Genomic DNA, 24,781 nt, shown 5'->3' on the forward strand with positions numbered 1-24,781 from the left:
CAGAGCAGTAAAAGCTGACTGCCTTGAAATGTTGAGCTTACACTTGCTGAGTCTGGACTGCAAAGTGCCTCTGGTACCCTGCTGCTGTGAGTTTTCTCAAGGAAACCACAGCCTTGGTGTGTGTATTTTAGGGTAACTTTTATGTACTTTGCTGAGGCAAGGGCTGGGGAGAAAGAAGGAATCACTTAAGTTTTTGGCTTGGACCTTGGAGAGAGTGTGATTACTTCAAGGTAATTACATTGTTACAATGTTAATTTGAAAACAATTGCTTTCAATAATTTATATTTAGTTTTCAGTCTGATCAGAATGCATTTCCTGCATGTATCAGCCTACTGAAATAAAATGTAGTTGAAAGCTGCATTAATTAAATATACAGAGTTAAGTTAGTTTATTACTCTAGAGAAGGTAGGTCTTGTTTGCCCATTTTTTTCCCTACTTGGGAAGCCTGTAGAAAGCAGGGGTCTTATGTGCTATGTGGTTTTCTTCTCATTCTCCTCCCCTTCCACCAATTTAGGGAAAATTATTTAACTTGTGCAAAAGTAAAGGCAGAATAGGACAAAGTGCCTTAACTATTTTTGCTACTTTACTGACACAACAGTTTTATCAGTCTTCTCATCTCTCTAGAATAAGGTCATTGACCTGTTTTTAGAGATGAGGATAAGATATGGGGAAAAAAACCCCAGCTGGTTTTGCAGTATTTGTTATGTGCAGTGGTGCTGTAATCTCTCTTCTGCAAGGCAGCTTCTCAGATTTCTGGAAAGAAGGAAGTTCTGGTACTTCTCAGGCTACTTTGCTTCTCCTGATTTTTCAGATCAAGTTTATTTCAGAAGTCTTATTTATAATTTCTATAATGTCTCTTAGATGAGTGTGAGGCAGGTTTTAAGCCCTTGTTGCTAAGGTATCTGTGTGATACCTTGGAAGGACACTGTTGCTGTCTTGCTGTCAGTATTATTTAAACATCTGGCTGTTCTGTCTCTGAAGGTGGCAAAACTAATCTATCAGACCTTAGTACTCATACACCATGTGTTTGTCCCATAGATGTACTTTAAGACTAAGCTGGCAGACTACTGTGGCTGCTACTGCTGGTTGGCCAGCCTGATCCTGAGCTGCATTCCACCATTTGGATGAGAAGTTCTTCTCTGTCCCAGTAATCTTGTTGCTTGCTATCTGGGCTTTGCAGGCCAGCACTGAACCCACTGTGATGGCAATGAGTGGCTGGATAAATATTTGGAGTCAAGTTATGTGCAGTTTTTGTGGAGTTGCCCAGATATTAGCAGAGTTCATTGAAACCATCATCAGATTGCACATGGCAAATCTGGTATAGTATGTTTCTGTTTAAGGCTGAGAGTCAAGAATGCCTTGAAGATTGGGAAGGATGCTGTATGAGACTTTGAGTTCAAAGTTGGTGCACTAAGTAGGTGAGACAATTACTGGTGGTATGGGCAGGTGCATTCTGCTCCAGCTCAGTGCTGCATGTTTGCAGAGACAATTATTAGTGATTCAGAGATTCTCTGTGGCAGTCAAGTGAAAAACTTCATCTAATACTAATTTGTCTAATCAGTGGCTGCTACTGTAGTGTGTTGGGGTAAACCACAGGAGTGAAGTTGTCCTCTGGAAATCAGGAGTTGGCAGGGACTGTAACCTTTTCAGGGGTTCTTGGTATTCTTAGGGTCTTGAATGGCTGACAAACTCCTGACCTCAGTGGGGACTGCTCTTCCATTAGATCTATGATAAATCTCCTTATGAGGATACTACTGTGGGGACAAAAACCATGGAATGCCAAAAATCTGGGCCTATGTTCTCACCTGCTGTAGCCCCTGCCTGCTTTTGTTTTCTTGTGTGATGTCCAGCAGTGGGACGGGTGACTAACGCTGTTGTTTCCCGTCCTTTCCACGCAGAGAATTGGGGACTCGTACCGCGGCTATTGCGCGAGCGAGGCAGAGTTGGAGAGCGTTCTCACACTCCACAAGCAGCAAACACAGAGTGTCTGGGGCACGCGCCAGTCCCCGAGCCCAGCCAAACCCGCCACACGGCTGATGTGGAAATCTCAGTATGTCCCATATGATGGGATCCCCTTTGTCAATGCAGGTAACTATTATTTTAATAACTGCTTCCAAAATTTCAACGTCACCTCCCAGCTGGCCGTGAAGAAGAATCTTTATGTTGTTCCTTAGTTTTGATAAGGTCTAGACACAAACATTAAAAAAGGAGCAGCTTGCACACCGCTGTGAGAATCTGAAGGAGCTTGTTTCCTTTTTTATGTTTTGCTGTGATTGTTTCCTTTTGTCCTTTAGAGATTAGCTAAGTACCATTTGATGGGGGTTCTTGTGATGAGGTCTTTAGGTGGAGGTCCCATCTGCTCTGTTAGGGCATGAAAGTTCTCATAAGGGTAAGAACTTGTTCAATTATTCTTGCCTAACTTGAAGATCTTTAGAAGAGTTTGTTCCACAAGAGGCAATAAACTACTTAAACTGCAAACATTAAAGTAATAAATAAATTCAAAATTCAAAAAAAACAAGCAAGATAAACATCAACAGACATCAGCACAGAGACTTTTGTCGTTCAGGGTTCTTTTTGAAATGTGTATACAGACTTCATGTCTCGGTAATTGCATATTTAGCTCATGCAGTACATATGTGAAATTACCAAGAGTTTAATTTGGATATAAAATGGATGGGCCACACATAAAAATGAGTGACAGGAATGTACATTATGTTTGGGGGGGTTTTCTTCTTTTTTTCCCTAGAAGTTACTGAAAAAGGGAAATGTTAGCAGCAGTTTTAAAGCTTCAGCCATAAACCATGAGATAAAAGAAAACTAAGAATAAAATGACAACAACTTACCCATTTTTTTCTCCAACATGTGTATGAGACATCTATAGTTTCATCTAGACCATTTCGGTATCTTGTGGAAGCAGATTATGTTGCTGTTATAATACTTGAGAAGTTTCTGGGTGTATCACTTGTGGCATAGGCAGCTCCTGGCCTGCATACTAGAGTACATGAACCATAAATAAGAGATAAATAAATGTGACATGGAAGACATTTCTTTCTTGACCACTTTAATGCTTTGTCAATCTCTTTTGTTAGAGGTCTGACTGGAAGAAGTCACTTAATTCGAGTTCAGAGCAAAGCAGTATTTGTTTGAGCCTGTTTTGTGTGGATGTGCTGTGATGAAACTGTGTTATTTAGCAGTTAAGATTTCTTGAGCTGTTATGGGACAGCATGGTCTGAAGTGTTGATTTAAGCCAGGAGGCTGGAAATGGCTGCTGACCTTGTGTCGTGGTTTGGCCCCAGCTGGAAATCACCACAGAGCTGCCCACTCATTCCCCTGGTGGGATGGGGGAGAGAATCAGAAAGGTAAAAGTGAGAAAACTCATGAGCTGAGATAGAAACTGTTTAAAAGATAAAGGAAAATCCACACACACAGGCAAAGCAAAGGAAGGAATTCATTCACAACTTCCCATCCCCAGGACAGCAGGACACCATCATTTGTAATGGTTACCTGGAAAGACAAATACTCTTAACTGTGAATGCCCCCCCCCCCCACTTCCTCCTGCATTCCACAGCTCTGTATGCTGCACATGGTGCCATATGGTATGGAACATTACTTTGGTCATTTTGGGTCTGCTGTCCCAGCTGTGTCCCCTCCCTTGTGTCCCTCAGCCTCCTCTTTAGTGAGTTGGGGTGAGAGGCAGAAAAGACCTTGACTCTGTGTAAGCTCTGCTCTGCAGTAACTAAACATCGCTCTGTTATCAGCACTGTTTCCAGACAAATCCAAAACACAGCTTACATTGGCTACTCTGAAGAAAGTTAACTGTATCCCAGCCAAAACCATCAAACCTTTTGATTTCTGCTGGAGATCTTCTCCGTTGTTTTGGGGATTCTGCTTTTTTTTACTATTATTGTTATTATTACCAGTATTGTGTTCCTTTGGTAGCTTGCAAAACTTCTCATCTTGTAAACTGTTAGTACTTGCCAGGGCAAAGTCCAAAATTTTGCCTTCACATAAGTTTAGGAGTGCTGTGAGGTGTATAAAGTTTGAGAAATGGTTTAAAGTGCTCTGTGCTCTTACATGCTGGGAGAGAAGCATTTGCATTGTATTTGCTTGCTATACCTGAGGGTTTTGCCTTCTGAAGAGTCTGATGGCAAATGAAATTAACTATTTCAGAACTCTCATCTTTTCTGTAGTCAGTATTTTTCTCTAATGAATTCGATGATTGAACAGAGTGCATTACTTTCTGCTTCCAGGAAGCAGAGCCATTGTAATGGAATGCCAGTATGGGCCAAGGAGGAAAGGATTTCAGCCCAAAAAAGCTGGTGAGCAGGAAAGCACCTCTGGCCAGCTGTACAAAGCCACTTGTCCAGCAAGGTAAGAATTATCTATAAAGCTGAAAGAGTGACTGAGCATCCAAAGAAAGCATTCTTTCTGTGAGCCATGACAGAGCACTGGTTTGGGGTGGTAGCTGATACTCACTGTAGCTCTTAGCTTTATCTCCTTGATAAGTTTAGGTTGATACTCATTTAGAGGTAAAGAGGAAATACTGTACTGTTTGTCTGAATAAGGCTGAAATTTGATAGGCTCCCTGAATGCAAAGTAGCAGTACATCACTCTATGAAATACAAGTGGGATTAATTATCTACCTGAGCATTCATGAGTGTGTCCTTTAGTAACTATTTCTGCTTCTAATACTTAGTCATCTTATTTGTTGTTTCTTCTTGAGGCTTTTAATTGCAGTGATATCAGTCAATCATTCTAGTTTAGCACATGCCCTGTGTGCTGAAGGAGTTGCAGTTCTTCCTGTTCACTGGGAGTTTTCTCCTTCTCCAACACTAATGTTTTTTTCCTCACCCTTAAGCATTCTCCTGGGTGCTTGTTCAGTTTTTACTGAGCTAAGAGTGTTTGAGTAGTTGCAGCTAGGTCCATGTGTGCTCAATTCTGCATACCTGGGTGAACTGCAGCCTGTTCACAATTGGTGTTGTGCTTTTATCTGAGGAGTAAAAGGAACAAGAGCTTTTGCTGAGGAGTAAAATCACTCTGGCTGAGTGGCTTCCAGCTCAAAACAGAAGTGTGTCTGTCTGCATCCATATCTATTAATGTATCCTTAAGAACTTTACAGTTCTATTGGAGACTCCTCACACCCTACATCACTCTGCTTGAACTTTTTCTATATTATTAGCTAATATGAAGTAAGTGGGATTTTTGCCTTTCCCTTCCCAAGGACAAAGTATACTGATGGAGAATTTTTTTTATTCCTCCTTGGAAGGATCTATATTAAAAAGGTTCAAAAGTTTCCAGAATACAGGGTTCCTACTGACCCTAAAATTGACAAGAAAATCATAAGAATGGAGCAGGAGAAAGCATTCAACATGCTGAAGAAGAACTTGATAGATGCTGGTGGTGTCCTCAGGTGAAACTTCCACTTTTTTCTTTATTTTCACAAATGAAGCAGAAGACAGCATTATTTTACTTGATCTTTTTTTTTTTTTTTTTTTCTTAGTCACTTATTAATAGTAAAAAAAATCCACAATGCCAGTAAGACTTCTGTGGCACTAAAGTATTAATTTGGTAAATGTGTTAGCACTAAGTTACAGAACTTAAGCAGGTGTTTCCATGCAGAGTATCAATATAAATAGTTGTATAGTTTTGGGTTTGATCTAGTTTGTTTTGTATTGAAATGTTTGAGAGGGCCCCGAGTTCTGAAAGATATCTTCTTGCTCAGGGGCTGTAAAGACTTGTCCCACTGACTAGGTTGTTGGTAGTTCTCAGACTGTTCCCCTAATTTTTTACATTTGTTTGAGAATTGTGTCTACAAACTCTCTTCTTCTTGTTAGGTGGTATGTACAGTTACCTACTCAGCAAGCCCACCAATATCATGAAATGGAAACTTCCTGCCTCCCTCCTTCCCCGTCCCATCTTTCTGTGTCTCCTCCTGAGGAGGAGGAGGAAGTCATTCGAGATGAGAACAGCACGCCGCCTTCTCGACTCCACCCTCAAGTGGCAGACAAGATCCGAGAGCTGGTGTCTCAGGGAATAGAGCAGGTCTATGCAGTGAGGAAGCAACTGAGGTACAGAACTCTGCAGTGCTCTCACTCTATAGTGCTGTATCTACTTTTGTATTTGATTAATTTGGTTTGCAGCTAAAGGGCAGTGCTGGTGTATTACTGAATCTAATTCCCAGATGTCTAAGTGTGTTTTTCCCAGCTTTTGATATCTTTTCATATCATTGTGGAAGTTACTTGAATAAATGGGGGTTTTAAATTCCAGACTCTGTAGCAGATGCACACGGAAATGGCTCAGAAGATCATCTAGCTTGATTTTGTCTTGTCATTGCAACAAGGGAAGGGAGAAGGTAGCAGTGTCTCGAAGCGGGAAATAACAGAGTATATTTATGTATCCTAATAAATGTCCTTTAACACATGACAGAAAGTATGTGGAAAGAGAATTGTTCACGCCTGATGAAGTGCCAGAAAGACATAACCTGTCCTTCTTCCCCACTGTGAATGACATCAAGAACCACATTCATGAAGTGCAGAAGTCCCTAAGGAATGGAGAGATAGTGTATAGTTCAGAAAGTATCCCAGCAACGGTATGTTGGCCTTTGTGTTTCTTTCTGATTTTTGGACTTAAATACTGGAAATCTTCATTTTTACCACTTAGCTGGATTTCATCCAAAATTCTCTGTGACTTTATATTTCCAGCAGTGATATTTTCAGTGGAATCTCAGGCTGAGCATGATTGGATTAAATGTGAATAAAACTCTATGACCTTATTTGGTATTTATCTCATGAGCATTAGATTGCTGTTGGTTGACATAGTACACAGTATTAGCACTTCTTGATGGCTACATGAACTGGAAGTCATTGGTGTTGAAAAATTGGCTTGTGGCATACAATTTTATTTATGGTTTTGTCACTGTCTATGTTTTGAAGAAGTTACTTCTGCTTTTCAGTAGCTGAAAAAATGGGGATGAAATGTGTCTCGGGTGCAATCTTAATGAGGACTTAATAAACATTTTGAACGCATGAATAGTGATAAATGCACTTTATAGTAAGTGCAGTGAGCTTGGAGTTGAATCTTCCAAATGCTCAGTATCTCTTAAATCTTGTTCCTTAATTTTCTTCCATGAATTGAGTAATAAAGGGTTTACACAGTGATTCTAGTTTCCCAGTTATGAGACTAACTGCTAAGAAATGGCTGATTTAGAATCAGCTGTGACAAGCAATACTGTTAAGTCATCCTGTGTCATCACTCTTTTCCCTCTCCCTACACTGGTGTAGCCCAGGTGAGGGAGTGTGCTGGCTAGTTAGCTGAATGGTTTGACTATTTTCTATTTTAAAGTCATTAAACTGTCATGAGCAGATAAGGCAGATAACCTTCCTGATAAACAGTGCATGTTTCAAAATCTTTTACAATGCTTTTTTTTTTTTTTTTTGTGAATCAAGAGGTCCTAAAACACATAATTACTAAAAAGTAAGAAAACATAGTTCTAGACACTGTTTTCTTATCAGAGCTGTATTGAGCCTGTAGACAAGTGTGCAGTCTTTCTGAGAACTGAGTTCTTTTTCATTTCAGCTGCAGTGGACCACAGACAGTGGGAATGTCCTCACAGAAACAGTGACTGTTGCATTTGCCTCACCACCTTCAGATGGTAAGACTGCATGTATAACCTGTCTGTCTCCAAATGTGTTTTGTTAACTGTGTCACAGATGTTCACTTTCCCTCCAGGGAGGTTGTTGTCATGTCCTGTCACTCAGTTAAAAAGGATTATTTTGCTTTAACTATTTCTGTTTACTTTTTTTTTTTCTATTTGAATGCATGTGTGGAAAAAATATGTGTAGTCATAATGTTGTTGGCGGAAGTATTAAAATTATAAACTTGGCTTTTATTTAACATCTTCAGACAAACAAAAATTTTAATGGGATGGTTGTCTGGAAAGAACCTTTTACCTTGGATGAAGGTCCTAATAATACCTGTTAAGAGAGAATTACGTTACCACTGAACAGATATGTCTGTCAGGGAACACAGTCCTCAGGATCCAGCAGGGTTCTTGAGTTTCCAGGTGGTTTGTGCTTCTCATATGTTTAAGTGTATTGCAGAAAGGGATTTCAATGCACATTGAGGCTTCTACTTCTCAGGAGTCATTGGCCTGATGAGTTCCAGTGTTAGGATCAGGCACTGAACAACAAGCATTGTATTTCTGTTGTTGGAATTGAGAGAAGCCTTTTCCATTTTTCTGAGATGCTGAGAACAGAAATAGAAGCACAGGTGTTAACTGGCAGTAGGCCTGAGAGATGTTTCTTAAGTTTTTTGTCGTGTAACTACTTTATTAATGTGGCACCCAAGTATCATCTCTTCCCAGTGATTGTTGAGCCACAAAGAGTTGAATTTCTTCCTAGTCTGTTTCAAAACTAGAGTGTAGATAAGGTAGATTTCTATACAAACTTACTTTTATGCAGTCTTGGTTGAAGGACTGGTTTTTTTGAAGATGTTGTACTGTTTTTCCTTTGTTGAAAGTGGGTTCCTACTACTATTACTTCAACTTCAAAACATGTACTAAGACAAAATACAGATGTTTATAACTAGATCTACTTGCTACCCACACAATTAGAATTACATATAGTAGCTAAGATGTTCTGTTGGATTGTGGTGGCTGGTAAAAAATTTAAAATTAGATTATTCTTCCCCTCCCACCCTTGTTTCAAGAATATTTTGTCTAGTGTGACACCAAATGAACTTTTCCTCATGTTTGTAGATTCTTTCCCTATATTCTGTTTAATAGGTTTGATGGGAACTCATCAGAGCTATCCCTGGCTTTTAGCAGGGATTGATTGAAGTGAGATGGAAGAGCCTAATTGTTTTTTGTACACAATTGTTCATATCATGCTGCAGACTGCACAGATGTTTTTAATCTCAGTAGCAGAGCCAGCTGTTTTCCCCATTTAACAGAAATATGGTGGTGGGTACATTTTGTTCTAGATAGCTGATAGAGAAGTCTACAGGGATCAGAGGGGCAGTGCCACAGTTGCCAGGTTCAGGATTTACTGGTGTCAACAGTTATCCTGTGGTTCTTGTCTGAAGAAGTTCTGATGTGTTTGTGTCCCTTTCCCCTTAGGTCAGGGATTGACATGGGCCAATTTCTTATTTGTTGTAGCAGGAAATATAAACCCCCAGAGCTTTGGTTCACTGCATTAGTTTTCCTCAACGACTTTGTGAACCTGATTTATGTGAGCCAGTTTCATGTACACCAGTGCATTTACTGTTAAGAAAAGGCAAAGGTTAGGCTGTGTTTCATTTGAGATTTTTTAACTTATTTTGGCTATTGTTGCCATGGATTAATTTGAACATAATGCTGAAAAGCAAGTGCTTGGTGCTTTTAGGGAAGAATTCCAGTGTTTACAACTGTGAGAGAATAGGTTAATTTTTAGACTCAGCTTGAACAGCATCCTTTTTTAAGGAAGTCTTGTTTTTTAGGAAAAAAAGATATTTGTAATGTGAACAGACTTACTGTGCTTAAACTTGCATGCCTATGTTAATATTGCCATTACTGTGTTTTTATGGAGAGACACAGGATAGTTGTGCCTTCAACAGCTGTTGAGCTGTAGAGCTCAGTAGGGATGCTGGAGAACACTCAGAAAGAGAACAATTTTTGCTTTCTTTGTTTCACATAGAATTTTCTAAGACAAAATAGCCTATCAATGTGTAATGTGTAAACTGTATTTTGGAAGAAGCAAAAGTATGGGATTTGTTTAGTTTTCTGCACGTGTGTACCAGCTCAGTGAATATAAGCAGAAACTCTTAATTGCAGCATATCTCATCTCCACTTATATGTGTGGGTATGTGTTTGTGCACATTTCAACATATTTATAACTGTATTCCAAAAAAGAAGCCTAACTTTCTAAAAATGAGCTTTCATTGATGCTTGTGAAATGGTGGCAAGGAAAAATAGCATTGACTTCTCAGACTACTCTTTGTATATGTATTTTTTTTAAATTCCAGCTTGTTTAAAAAATCAGGCAGTAACAGAAGTTGTTTGTGCAGAGCTCCTATCTCCATGTGATACAACTTTCTTTGTAGTGAGCAGAGGAGGAGTTGAACTATTACCTTTTTTCCCAGGAGTTTTGCTGTAGAATACAACCCAAGGAGAAAACTACTCTTCCTGCATGTGAACATTCACATATGTGTATGGGATCTCTGTATAATATTCAAAAGAGTCTAAATATTTGAAATACTTGTGTTCAAGAAGATTTAGAGATTTGTTTGTATCTTTCTGTCAGTTATGGTAGTTAAGAGTCTGCAGGTCATTATATATATTGAAAAATCTACCTCCACTCAGATTGCTGGAAACTTTTCTTACAATTTTCTGATACAAAATGTTTTGCAATTGACCATTCTCATTTTTTTTGCATTCACCAGACAAATCTGCATTCACAGGGCAAGTTCTTTTGCCTCTGTAGCAGTGGAACTGAGAAATAAGAAACTGAGCAATGTCTGCTTGTGTCCGTGTAAAGCTTAACCAAAATGTTCTGGGTGGCTCAAACAGGAAATAGAATGATCTCAGGAGAAGTTTTCTTGCAGAAATTGTTATTAGAAAATCTCAGTTTTTGCAAAACTTCAGGAAATTAAGTCATCCTTCTTGCATTAAATATGAATTTTGAGGCTATAATATAATCTGTAGGCTGAAAGACCTCCAGATAAATGGACTTTGGATAATATTGCATAGAAGCTGTGCTAATTTCATGAAGATGGGAAGAGAGTGATGAGACATAGAAAATTTCCTAGAGTTTAATTTTGAAAGACAGCCTTTTCTTTTGATACCTGTGTGTTTTTAAGCTCTTACTGAGGTATAGATACTGTCAAATTATTTGTTGCTTTGTTAGAAACATTTCAGATTTTGACTCTCAGGAAAAGATTTATTGGTGCCTCTAGCTTTTGCTCTGTACAGATACATATAAACTTCCTGCAGTATTGTCTTTTTGTCATACCCAGTCTTCTTTCTTTAGCATCCAAGTTCTGCAAAGAGAACAGCATATATGTAGTGTATGTATGTCTTTTGTATTGAGATTGAAGGGAGTTTTTTTGCTTCACAGGGGAGGCTTTTATTAAACAGGAAGAAGAGATTTGTCATAACTGTCTGCTTCCTCGTTTTGGCACTGTAGGGAGCTCAGGAGTGGAGTCAGTCATCACCAAAGCAGAATCCAGCCAGAGTGGAGAGTCCTTGGTACCAGAAACAACTCAGCTGTTGTCTTCACTCTCTTCACTTCAGCCCAAGATATTTGCACAACTTCAGGTACAATCAAGTCATTTACAGATCATCAAACATGCTGTGTTGTAATTGCTGAAGGCAAGCTGAGAACAGCAAGTTCCCTCTCAGCTGATCCCAAACATAGCTGGATAACGTGGACTTTGAAGTAGCTGTCAGCTCTTACTCAGGTTATTCCTGCATGCCACATTTAGCATATGGCTATGCTTCAGGGGATCCCACTACTGTCTTTTGACACATTGAAGTTAGGGTCTCTTGTGAAGCAAAACCAAGAGGATGAAGGCAATAGATTTCTACCTCAAACCAAGTACCTCTTCATTTTCCACGTGGTCCAGTCACTTCATAGTGAAAATGCTGCAAAACTGCAGGGACATAAGGCAGTCTTGTTTATTCCTTTTAAATCTTTCTCTAACCTCTTAAGAAAATACCTTAAAATCCTGAAACTGCTCCTAGCTCAGAGCTGTAAACTTGCAGGTTGAAAGGCTGAAGCTGAAGGGGGGGGTAAGAATGTCATGCTAAAAGAGTTTCTTCTAAAGCTCACCTCCCTTCAAAGCTTGCTCTCTTATCCTTTAACTACTTTGAAAATCTGCCCTCATATTTCCTGAACCCCAACTAAATGCATTACCTTTTCCCTAGAAATACAATCTGTAGTAAGATTTTGCTCTACTTGCTGTTTCCCTGCTTTCTGAGGACACCTGGCTCCACCTCACATCATTTTATTTAAAACAGTGTGCTTAGCTTGTAGTATACACCTCTTGTGGGAATGGGCAATACTGGGGAATGATCTGAAACTGAATATCAATCCAAAATTAGAGCTTTATTGTCATAAACAGTCTTCTAAATACTGCTTGATTCCATTGTCCTAATTATTTTCAACTACATTTCGAGCCTAGAGTTGCTGGGATTGAGTGTTCAGAAGAGTTAATGAGTAGGAAGTCAGGAGCTATCTAGACAATACATGCTGTTAAATGCAAACTCCTTCTGCTGTAAATGCTGCTCTGTTGGTACATCTGCCTTTTCTTTCACAGGGATTGCAGCTGCAGTCAACATTTACCTCAACAAACGGATCAACAGCCCTTCTAGCTGTAAATAACCATTCCCCTCCCAGCCCTGCAAGTCTCCTGGATTCCCTGGGCAGTGCAATAAGCAGCCATTCTCTAGCACTGAGTCAGGGGCATGGTCTGCAAGCAGGGGCTGGCCTCACACAGGACAGTGCTGCTGCGCCTGCTTTTGGGACTCTGCCTGGCTCTGATCAGAGTCTGGTTGCCATGGGCCAGCTGGTACCAGCTGAAGGGGTGGATGACTCCAGAAGCTTGGAAGGAGGAGTGCACCAGATTCTCTTGGGAGATGTACAGACTATTCCAGTACAGATTGTGGACAGCCAGCCAGCACTTAGTAAGTTGCAGTTTTCTCAATAATAGAAAATACAATATAGAAAATACAGTGGATTTCGTTTTGTGTGTCTTGAAGAAAGGACACACAGAACAAAATATGTTGTTAGTGGGGAAATCCAAGACAGACTTCTTTCAGCCAATTCTAATTATTTTTTTAATTTTTGCATGGGAAAGAGGAAAGATGTTTTGTGTGAAAATGATTTGGTATCTCCAGACATTTTAATTTTTTAATTGGTTTAAATATTTTTACTCAAGTGGAGCCTTACTGCAGTAAGTTCATGTCAACTTGCAATGTTTTAGGGAGAAGTAGGTGACATATCTGGCTGTCAACCTAAAAAGCAGTAAACTTCATATATGCCTTAATTATTAGCTTGAGTGCCTGAAATATTTTTCTTTTAAGTGCACAGTTATTGGGGTTGAAGCATTGTCAATGGAGTTTGAATGTCAATGTTTGGTTTTTGTTTTGTTTTTAAGCTGAAGAAAATACCGAGGGTACTGTTACCTGTGTTAAACAAGAACCAAGAGAAAAAGCATTGTCTATGGAGACAGATAAAATCAGAGACTGCCACAGTTCCTCACCATAGTTCTTCACCTTCAACTGTGAAGCCTGGAAGGATTTTTCAGATTGGAGAACTCTAAATGTCTTGGAAGGAAGGGCAGGTGCTCCCAAAGTCCTGCCATTCTTTTCAAATTGTATTATGACATTCAGACTGAGCATATTTTAGAGTACTTCTGACAGAAAGCTGTTTTGGTTTGACTGATGTGGCTCACTGCCAACTCCAGGTCGTGCAGTTGCTCTGTGGAACACCATCTCTCTCTTCTGTTTCAAGTTTTGAGTAATTTGGATTCTATCCAAATGGCACATTTTGTTCATTGTTTCTGAAGGTCTTCCACAATTTAATTCCTTAGCTTTAGAATGTGGATCACAATGCTGGGTTCACATTTTCTCCTTGAGACCCTTGACTCTTATTGCACTACAGAGACCATAGAATCTGTCAGCTCCAAGATCACAGAATCCAGCAGCAAAGTGGATCAGTATGGCAATGGTTTTGTGACAAAAGGAAGGTCCAGGATGCTAAACTTCAAAGTGATAAAGGACATGGATGCTTAAGAAAATGCAACTTTGACCTGATCATAATGTTAATGATGTGAAGATCAAGGAGAGGAGAAAGGTGAGGTTGCCAGGTGAATGTAAGGATGTTTGATAAAGGAAAGTATGTGAATTGTAAGGGTGAATGTTTTTGACTTGTCAGCTTTGAACTTAAGTTCTGGCTTTATTATGAGGGTCATTAATGCATGCAGCCTTCCTTTGCAGTGATACTGTATTTGCAGGAGCCTTTCTCATGGAAAGTGATTGATGCTGCCATTTCAGCTTGTCTACCTCAGCTCAGACAGATGTGCTGTTGTTTGGTATGTAGGGCTTGTGGATACATTCCTTACAAAGAGAAGCCCAAGAAAACAAAGGAAGTAATCAAAGCAATATGTCCAAATATGCTGTCACCACAACATTCAGAAAACAAACTCTTCTTTTTTAAAAGTGGCATATTCTAAGACTTATGTGGTCCATACAATTAAAATAATTACCAGGAATCTTTAGAAAATTGAATGTGATAAAAATTAAGGTTTACTAATATTTGAGTTAAAGCCATAGTAAGTGACAAGCACTGAGCTGTGTAATGTGTGACAGAAGTTTCCTGAAGAAAAAAAAAATTGCACCTGCAAAAAACTTGGAATAAATTTAAAGCTGTAAATTAAATTAAACTGATGCCAACATAGATATCAAGTTAGGCAATTGCATTGTTTGCTTCAGATGTTGAGTTCCTAGAGCAACATTCAGAGAAGTTTTTATACAGCAATAGGAGCCTTTCTGGTTTTAGTTCCTATTAAGTGGTTGAGAGTTTGATGATAAAATTAGAGTTCTGCATGCTATATAAGAATTCTGTGTGAGGACTTTACTCTTTTTCAGACTTGAAAACAAACAAACAAACCCCAGAAAAATTTTTAGTTCATTTATGTAGAAAAGAAAGTGTTGTAAATATTATATGGACCAAAATATTAACATTTTATATTGTTACATTTAACTTGCATTAACAAGCATTCACAAGCATCTTGTAAACAGTGGCCATTTAAAATTATTTTTCATCTTCTTTTGAGTATTCAAAGCTAAAACTTTCAGAAGTCTTATATTGAACTTGTGTTCCAAATGCCTTTATTTGCAACATCTGTTCATTAAGTACTATATCTTAGACATAATGTACATTAACCTCTCTGAGGTTAACTAACATTGTAAATACTATTTGTTTAAAGCTGATATTTATGGGTTAGCTCCTATTAGAATTTTCCAAGAGGATCATGCTCTTATTGAACTTATTTAATTTAAAGCCAGTATTTTATCATGCAAGTGCATAAAAAATTCTCCCTTTTTTTTGGACCCTCTAATTTTTAGTATCTACACTGGCCTGTTTTATGGTATGCTTTACTCGTTTCTGGCTAGGAAAAGCCCCACAAGATTCACCTGTGGGGGTTATTTATTTGGTTGTGGTTTTTTTATTTTGTTTTATTTGTTTGTTGGTTGGTTTTTTGGTAGATTGTTTTGCTAATTGTCAAAATATCTCCCAGATGGATGTTCTTTGCTGCAGTGTTAGTTCTGGAGCACTCAGCCAGCAGTCCCCTTCTATTTTCCAGCTCATAAACTGCATACTAGAATGGGTACCTCCTTCCATGCTCCTGTATGCAATAATCTATCACCATGAGTTTTTCTTGAAGTTTAAACTCATGCGTTCCAACCTATATTCTCTTTTCCTATATTGCTCTTTTTTTGAGAATTTTCCCTCATTGTTGAGAATGCTTCTTTTCAAAAGAATAAATTACAGCTAAAGATTACCAGCAAGAGGTTATTTCAGTTTTAGTTCTCTTCAAAGTAGACAGTACATTTGTTATTGGGGTAAAAGCTTAAGGAAAGTTACATTTCTATCAGTTCTTGCTTAGATCCCTCATGAAGAGTTCTGGTTTTAACATGGTTCTTTACACCATGAGCTATAGTCTCATCCTGTGCTGCACAGTATTTCTGACAGTATTTCTGGGTTTGGCCTAGTGCTCACAGCTGGAGAAAACACTCTCTTAGCCCATCTTGAATTGCAGGCTCTGAAATAAATTTTCTATTCAATCCTGATTTGCATGGTACTATGAAAACAATAGAAGAAAAAGCTGGATGAATTTTAAGGAAGCAATAAAGAATTAGTTGTTCTTAAAAACTGTGGATTAGACTTGAAATTCTGTTTATTGGAAAGTTATTTTAAATTATTCTTCAGCCAGTACTCGTATTTTTGTCTTCAGTTTTCTTCATTTGCACAGAATTTCAGTTCTTTGTCTTCCAAATGCATATTTCTGTTTATTCCTATGTTGTTTTTTTAAATTTAATATAATCTTTTTTTTCAAAGTGTGTGTTTTACATTTGTTTTGTGCCTGTTGCTGAAGGAGGAACATGAACTCATCCCCTATGTCCAGTCTCTAGATTCCATGGAAAGCCTTTGTTCACTAATATCCACCTAAATTTTACAGAGAAGACTGATAAGTATTGGAAAAAAACCAGGAGTGAATGCTACCACTTTCAGTGGTTAAAGTTATTTAAGTAGAATATGCAAGGCTGATTTTTCAGAATAATCTATGTAGCTTGATGCAAAGTAGTTGCTTATTACTAGAATTATAGATGTTTTTCTGATGTTTACTTTGGTTTCTTGTGGTTGTTGTGTGCAAACACTTGTTTTGCAAACCTAGAATTCCTGACCTTGAACAGTACTGTAAATGAACAACTGATTCTCCAGTTACTCTTGTTGTTGGCTGTCTGTAATAGTGATTGGTTGCTTTACAAGAAGAGATGTGCTTCTCATGTGCATGCAAAAATAACCTTTTGGTAAAATGTAGAGAAGGTGTAAAAAGGTATGCATCCATAGCACTCCTTCAGGGCTGGAGGCCTCTTGGATGGAAACCAATACTGCTAATGAGTGCTTTTTGTGGCACAAAATTATTGCAGTCTCTACAAAATTTAGAGGCACAAATATCTGTACATGTATGTATTTTTTTTTCTTTAGTAACTTAATGTATCATATTCCTATTCAAATGTAAACTACTTGCTCTTCTAAAGTATTGGTCTATTTTGTGGCTGTGGGGGCTCAAGGCAGAGAAATGCAAGAGCTCTTTCAGGGCAGTGGATTTTAGGGATGATGGAGAACAGGTAGGACAGCTCCAGGGAGACCAGTTGGAAGAAGTTTCTGAAAGGCAGGGAATCCTGCTGGGAGGGCTGTGCTGGGGGCTTTGGGAGCCCAAAGGCTCAGTGCAGTTCCTGAGTCTGTCCTTAGTCCTCTCTATGCCAGCAGTGGGTAGTGTGAGTTCATGGTAGGAATTTAAAGGTATGGAAGAAAAGGGAAGGCTGCCCTGCCCTTAAAAACAGAAAAGTTGTGTTTTGGTGAGCACCAGAAGCTGATACATGACTACTCCTCATAGTCTGAGGTGCCCATTCTTAGCTTCTAAAAGGAAGAAGAAAGTCCTCTTGGAACTTCAGTCCAGGGCTGTAGACTCTTTCTTTACCTTTTACCAAGGAAAACAAACTTTTCTTCCCAGCTGAATTAACCTACTGCTTTCCTCATCCCACTTACTGCAGCTCAGTTTCTGCCCAAATATCTCTTTCTTCACACTTACTAAGGCTTCCACAGAAATTCCATGCTCTCAGGTCCTCCAATTTTCAGTGTTTCACTGTTGAACTGTTGAAGGAGCTGCTGAGTTCACTGCACAGGTAAACACTGATGAGCTTTGTTTTTCTCCCTCCTTCCCCATGATCTTAAGTACATGCATTCCTTTAAATTGAGGTTTTATACTTGCTTGCTTTGAGGTCTGTCATCATTATCAAAATTATATGAAGGAACTCCATTTCACAGAGCATTTTCATTCACAGCAACTGAAAAGATTTGATAGAACAAGGAGGAAAGGATGGCTTCTTCCAGCTCTTAGGGGTGGCCTCTTTCAGATCACTTGAATTCTTGATTCTGGCTGTGGATAGCAGCTGCCTGTTAGGTTGTCTGTCTGTTGGCAAAATTGCAATTTTCTCCCTTAAGCCTATTCAAGCAGATACATTCTCAGATGTTTAGGTAGGAAGAATCTCTTCCATTAGGGATAGAAAGTGTGATACAGCTGAGGGTGGTGCTGGGAAAAGTTACTGCTCTTCATGGGTCTCTGATGAGAAAATTGGCTTTGATCTGCCTTGCTTTCCTAGGAATGGACTTCAGAGCCTATTCCATCAGTAACAATTACCTTCTCCCAGCAACTATGCACCTCATTAATGAATGAAACCAGCCTTATGTAAAACAGGTGGTGTTAATTTTTTAGGTCAGAAGCTATCCAGCTGGTCTATCCAACAGCAGCAGCTAAGGTATGATTTGGGGGGGGGAGGAAGGAGGGGAGAACAAATAGCAGGAGTGTATGTGCATGCATTTTTTTTTCCAGTATAAGCTCTTACATCTTAGTATCCCATTCCATTTCTGATGCACATGACAAATGACATGTTTATTTTCTGAAGGGATTTGAAGTATTTTCTGGAGAGTTCAAAGGAGTGATCATAAACAGTACTGCTGTATCATACAAACTACAAGTACATGTTTGTCAACTAGGACCCCATTTTGTTGTTGTACAGAAGGGGTTTTAAAAGCATGGAAAGCTTTACGAGGACAAGTACTGAGTGTCTTTGTCCTAAAGAGTCTTCCCTGGACAGGAAAATAGGAGCTGTGGGAGTAATTCTCATCAGGAGTCTGGTAGCCTCTGATAGATAGAATAAACGTTGCAAAAAGTATCCATATGATGGCCCCTTACACAAGTTACCTTTGGATAGTTAATGGTTTTAAAATGCATATGCTTATGTATATAGATGTATGTACCTCAGAATGGTAACATGACTATAGTTGTTTGCACAGAGTTCCTTAATACCATTTTAACTACACTTATCTGCATTAAGTAATGCAGATATTTTAGGGCACATGTAATCAGATCTTTTAATGTGGATAATTGGAATTCATGTTTTTACTACAACCATCCTTTGCTCTCTTCAGTTGGTCATTTGGCATGTACTGGCTTCTGTTAATGACATTCTGCCTGTTTAAACAAGGGCATGCTGTTCTAAGCAAATTAAATTTCTCACTCTTCCTGATCGTTTTTCTAATAGGGATTGATAAGGCTCATCATGAAAATCTGTTTGTAATATAAAAGTTGATTTCTGGGTCCTCACTAGGAATGAACTAGACAACAAAAGCTGGCATACTATTGGATCTGCTGTTTGGACATTTTGTCTAATATACTTGGATTTCTATAGCAGGACAGTGTCAATGCAGCATGCCACTGAAATACTGTAAAAATCTCAACTCAAATGTTGACAGTTCAGTGACTCCAGGAAAGATCATAGGAATATTTGTGCTCTTTGGAGAACAGTTTCTGTCAGTAGATACGATTTAAAACATAATTAGTGTGGCAATCAAGTGGCAGTAGGAGAGGCAGAAACAGAGAGGTATGTGTTGGCAGATCAGTGAGAGAGGGAGAAGTTCAGTCCCAGTGTCCTTGTGCCAGGCTAACATTGTCTGTGCTAGTCCTGATAGCACCCTTGAGAAGCAGGGATTGTCTTTGTGTGCTGACATAGCTGTTCTTTCTGCTTGCCCACTCAAGAAGTTCTACAAGCCTTCAAGGGACATGGAGAGCATGAAGATGTGTAAGACCTTATGAGAGGGCTTGCAAGGATGAAACAGAGGAGATTAAAGTCTGATGACATGACTTCTATGTAATGTACTTTCTTTGGTGGGAGAAAGAGATTTTCCAATAGAGAGTAGAAGTATATCTCCCTTTTCAGAATATTGGTATTACTGCTGACTCTCTGGTCAGCTCAACAAGATGCCTAGTGTTTGGACAGGTCTCAATGTTTTTGATTGTGTCCCAAAATGTTGATGTATACTCATTCATACATTATCATCTTTGCATGTCATACTGAAACTGTAGGCCAGTGACATCTCCTGATTTTTCTGTTGTCTCTGTGCATTTTTTTAAAGTAAATTAAAGCTTGTTTTATGGAGCAACAGAGAGCTTTTATCCAGAGTCCTTTCATATATGTACTTTTCACAGAGTAAGCTTGAACTTAATAATGTTGTATATTTCTAATGCTTTAATAACCTAAAATAACCAAAGCCTTTTCACTTTTTTTTTTCCTTCTTTTTTTCCAGAACATGAAGCATTCCAAGCTACCCCTCAAAACCACCATGCTCAGAGCCTGAAAGGTTTGGCATTTTTCTTCCTCTGTAGGTAATCTTCCATCTGTGTTGTGTTCAGTGTCTTGCACCTAACACCAGAATCCATAGTTAAGACCTATCCCATCACATAAGGGCACTTTTTCATTTGCATAATCTACCTGGTCACTTGACAACATGTCAGTAACAATATCTGCAAACCACAGTTTGTTAATTAACATCTGTCACGTCACTTCTAGATTGGCGAATTTTCTTTTTGCATGGAATTTGCTTTGGTTTAGTGAAACCAATATGGTTCCAAAATTGTCAAGTCTTGTGAACTGAGAGCCTTCTGTTGTGAATTTGATCTTAATCTGAGCTAGGGACAAGCTCTGAGGCTATGCCCATGTTCTGCAGTGCTTGTTGTGCAGAACAAGAACCTTCCAGCTCCTGAGAACAGCTGCATTTGTGTTTCTGCCTGATACAAAGCTACTCATAGTTATCTCTTGAAGGATGGCTCATGGAATTCTGCTTTCCAGCTTAAGGGAAGATAAAGTCTGTGTGTATGAAAACTTGATGGAAAATGTACAGAGAGTTGGGAGCATCTAGAACAGTCACCCTCAAGTGTACTTAATTTAGGAATAGGAGCTGGTAGAAGGGCTAAGAAACTGAAGAATATAATGATAAAAGTAGGCATCCTTGCTCTTTATATAGCACTGCCCTTACACAATTCTTTTTCTTAAGTATGTTCTTGACAAACACTGGTCAGCAGTGAGAAGAAAACAAATCTCAATTTCTCCCCACTGCCAGCTTTCAGTTTAACAAAGCTGCAAATTAATCACAAGTTGGGCCTAAAATTCTTTCCTAGTCTAAGTTCAGTTTTGCTTTGTCAGGTCACTGTTAAGTTAGATAGATTTATATTTTTCACATAGCCATTTCTTTTAAAGCTGAAATTAAATGTGAGATAGAATTGGAAATTTTGGTTCTTACAGAGGACACTTCAGTTCTCTGAAGTGTGCAGGTGTTTCCCCCTTGTCTTCCACTTTTATCTCTTAGTTCACTATGTGTTGGTTGTTTTCTCAGGATCATTTACCTCTGAGAATACTCCAGCTAACTGTTGAGAGACCAGAGCAGAGAACAGAAGAGGAAGAGAAATTTGCAAAATGCTGCCTGCAGGAGATAGAAAACTCTCAAAGTTACAGCTGAAGACTTCAATTTCTCATGGCTGAAATGGCTCACTTTGGATGGTAATTTTTTTTAATAGACTACTTTTTAATTTTTGATTTTGTTATTATTTATGCTCTGAGATTGTATCTAATCAAAGCTAGAATGGTAACTGTGTATTTTTCTTTTATCTTCAGTGCTCTAGTTATCTTCTGAATGCAAACTGGTCTGATAAGTCCATGTTTCTGGGTGCTGACAAAGCTGTTATCACATCTGAGGTGTTCTGTACATGGAAGCAGATGGAGGAAGTGGGAACCAGAATTCTTGACCTTACTTCTACTGAGATCAGATGATATGTGGAAAGAGGGCTTTACCAGTTAAAATCAATATCCTCACAATAATTTGGTGGGTGTACAGGTTTTTCATGACAGGTGCTAGTGCATGTCTAACTTTGTACATAATACAAGCCATAAAATTGCCTCTCATTAGTCTGTTGTCTCCTACCCACTGTACTCAATGCTTTTTGAGAGTGGGGAAATTGTTTTAACATGTTCTCATTTTCCACTTTTCTGCCTTTCTCCTGTTGCCTCTTTTTCATACCCAGAGTAGCACAGAAACAAATTTCTCATTTTAAAAATTTTCTCTATATTCAATTTCCCATGTTTTGGAGTTTCCTCTTTGCTTTATTATGCTGGAGTTTGATTTCTTACATGACTGAAATGTAAGATATCATTGCATTTTGCTTAAGGCGTGGCAAATACTGGAGTAAGCTTCACTGCAGAAGTCCTCAGAGGTAGCACCTGGCACAGGTACTGCTCCTGCACCTCCACACAGGCCAGCACAAACAGAGATCTGTGCTGATGACAGCAATGTCTTGCACTTTGTTTACCAGCATGTTATCAGTACAAAGTTATTGCTGTGAATCCAGATCAGTCTGTGGGTCTGCCCCACTGTGTCTCCACAAATGACTTTGGTCACAGCTTGAAAGAGAGTACAGGAGACAGCCAGGAAGTTCTTAATGTTCAAGTTGTAGTTTGTGCTTCTGTATTGGTTCAGGTGCCCTGGTGTGGGTGGCCCTGTGCAGGACACAGCTGATTCCAGGCAGCTCTGCAAGGAACCCACCACAGGATGCAGCTGAGCACATTGGTGAAGCACAGCACATCTGTGGAGGTGTCTAAGAAAGGGCAAAATGCTGCCAGACAGAGGAGGAAAGTGAAACAGTCCTCTGAGCACCAAGGTCAGAGAAGAAGGAGAGGGAGGAATTGCTTCAGGTACTGGGGCCAGTGTTTTCCCTGCAGACCACAGAGCTGTGAGCAGGTGCAGATTTTTCTGAAGGAGCTGGAGTCCATGGAGAGGAGTCATGCCAGAATAGTCTTCTGCTGAAGGACTGCAGCCTGTGGAGAGGACCCATGATGCAGCAACAGAAAGAACTGTTACAGACTGACTGCAATGCCCCTATTTCGCTTTGCCCTGTGCTGCCTTGGACAAGGGGAGACAGAGAAATTGGGAGCTCAAAGTGTGAAGTTGAGTCTGAGCAAAGAGGGCAACAGGAAAGGAATGTGCTGTTTTAATTTGCTTTTGTTTCTCAGTGATTTAATCTGTTTTAATTGGCAATAAATTAAATTAGCTTTCCTCATATTGATTAAAATATTGAAGTTTACATTTGGATGCAAGTCATGGTGAAAAAACCTGATTTCTGTTTGATCACTGCAAGTCACTATTGCCTTTAATTTTTTAAGTAATCAAATTTTAATTTTTATTCATTCATTCTGTATGAAGGAAGTAGTGTTATCTTGTCTGAATCAGGAATTGCATTTCTGGATGTGTTCTGGTTAGGCCTTTCAAGTTCAGCATACTCACCTCTTCACCAGGGTAGATCTCAGGTAGAGAATTAACTCAGGAACATGTCTAATCCATTATATTTCAGCTGGAAAAGAATACCAGCCATATTTTTACACGTTTGAGCATGGAGGAGTCATTCTGAGGAGAGCATGCTGCAGCAGCAGATTCTACTTTATCTACTTTGGTAAAGCTGTTCTTACAGGTATTGAGGGTGTGGCATCTTCCCGGTGTTATATCTAGCAGTGCTTCAGAATTGAGCAAAGTTTTCATCTTTGGTGAAAGTTCTATTAACTTTGGGAAAATAAATAAGCAGTTTGGGAATGAGATTTATATTCTTGTGCTTTTCAGAGATTTTCCTGAATAAGAAGGGAACTTCCTTTAGAGGGTAAGTTTTATATATATGTCCTTACACCACCTTTGGAAAATACCTGACACTGGACACCATAGGTACCTAGACAGATTACTAGGTGACATGACACACTTACTGGTTTATAATGGGTGCACTGGAATATAAAATTGATGGATAGCTTCCATTAGCTAAGGGTTTTTTTCCATCCTTTCTCTTCACATTTCATTCTAAAGAGAAGAGTCTCTATTAAAGGGAACATGGTGGATTGTTAGTTGTCCATAAAACTGTTTATGAGCAGTTGGATGAAAAGGACTTCTTTGATAATGAATTAGATGAGCTTCAGAAAGAATTGCACTGTCATTGTAACTTCAAGTATTTTCTTCCAGTGATATCACTCACTATTAATTATTGTCTTACTGTTTATTTGCTGTCTAATTTATTTGTTAAGCTCTTCTGGCCATATCAGGGCCATAAAAATAATACATATGGCAATTTTCTTTTCTCTTGGACGTTTTATAAAAGGGAAGGAATTCTTTATTTGGCATTTAGCCATCAGCTGCTCTGGAAAAGTCCATGATTATCTGTGTTCCATAGCTACCAAAAAATCTTTTGTGCTGAAGTATTCCATAAACTTGTGATTTTTCCTTGGATCAGGCAAAGTGAATTTGACATCTTTAAAAATAAATAAATAAAAGGCAGACTACACTGGAGCCAAATTTAGCATCTTCAGGAGCTGTGACCTAGGGTTCATCAGTTGCAATTGTAAAAAGATTGATGTTTTCATAGTGAAATGTTTTTATTCATCTAGTTTAATCTATGAACAAAAGTGTCTCCATTCCTCTTATTTCAGACTTCTGAACTCCTTTGCAAAATGAGAGATGCTAGTGAGATTAGCTAATAACTGCAAAAGTGGAAAAGTTTCACTGGGGACAGGTGCTAACAAAATGTACCATAAAGTCAGCCAGCCACCATAATTGACATTAGTAAGGTAAGATTTTTCAGAGATTAACTACAGGCTAATACTTTTGGTGGTACACTGGTGTTTATTCTGATCTTGCAAACAAAAGTAATGTTTATGAGCCATTGCAGAAAACGCTGGGAAATAAAGCACTTTGTAAAATACCAGTCTTGTCTTGGTTTTGGTTTTTCTTGGCTTTGTCAAGCTTTTACTTGGTGGTTATTCCTTTGTGTATCCATTGTAGGGTCTGTTTTATCTGATCTCTTCTGTAGAGTAATTTAAGATAATAGTAAATACTTAGAGCATAAGACACAAGTACTTAATGGCAAGATATGATATTTCATATATTTTCTAACAAACAGTAAAAGTTGAATATTCCTGATTATTATCAGAAGACATTTGAGAGAGACTTCACATGTTGTAGTCACTCTTTTTGTCTGTGTTTTAGAACTGATCAATTCCCATTTATTTGAGAGACATCAGGAGATTTTAGCAATGAAATTACTATTTTGGAATGAACTGTAGGTTCCTGCCTGCTGTTAAAATGGTTTCAAG

The 24,781-nt window shown here is 38.8% G+C and overlaps 1 protein-coding gene across 6 annotated transcripts in view; it reads left to right on the forward strand.

Annotated features, from left to right (window-relative positions):
* Positions 1–24,393, forward strand: part of CARF (calcium responsive transcription factor) — a 31,839-nt gene extending 7,446 nt beyond the window's left edge. For 2 of the 6 annotated variants that reach the window (XM_079311485.1, XM_079311490.1), the window contains exons 6-17: positions 1,899–2,088; positions 4,251–4,371; positions 5,267–5,410; positions 5,835–6,068; positions 6,427–6,589; positions 7,576–7,651; positions 11,160–11,290; positions 12,292–12,658; positions 13,132–13,829; positions 19,911–19,964; positions 20,997–21,160; positions 21,275–24,393. In XM_079311485.1, the coding sequence (XP_079167611.1) occupies positions 1,899–2,088; positions 4,251–4,371; positions 5,267–5,410; positions 5,835–6,068; positions 6,427–6,589; positions 7,576–7,651; positions 11,160–11,290; positions 12,292–12,658; positions 13,132–13,241 (1,536 nt within the window). In that variant the 3' untranslated portion in view covers positions 13,242–13,829; positions 19,911–19,964; positions 20,997–21,160; positions 21,275–24,393. The other 4 variants (XM_079311487.1, XM_079311486.1, XM_079311489.1 and 1 more) reach the window with 4 other exon arrangements.
* Positions 24,394–24,781: the final 388 nt, after the last annotated feature.

The sequence above is a fragment of the Erithacus rubecula genome (genome assembly GCF_903797595.1).
Source record: "Erithacus rubecula genome assembly, chromosome: 8".
In the NCBI taxonomy this organism is placed as follows: Eukaryota; Metazoa; Chordata; class Aves; order Passeriformes; family Muscicapidae; genus Erithacus; species Erithacus rubecula.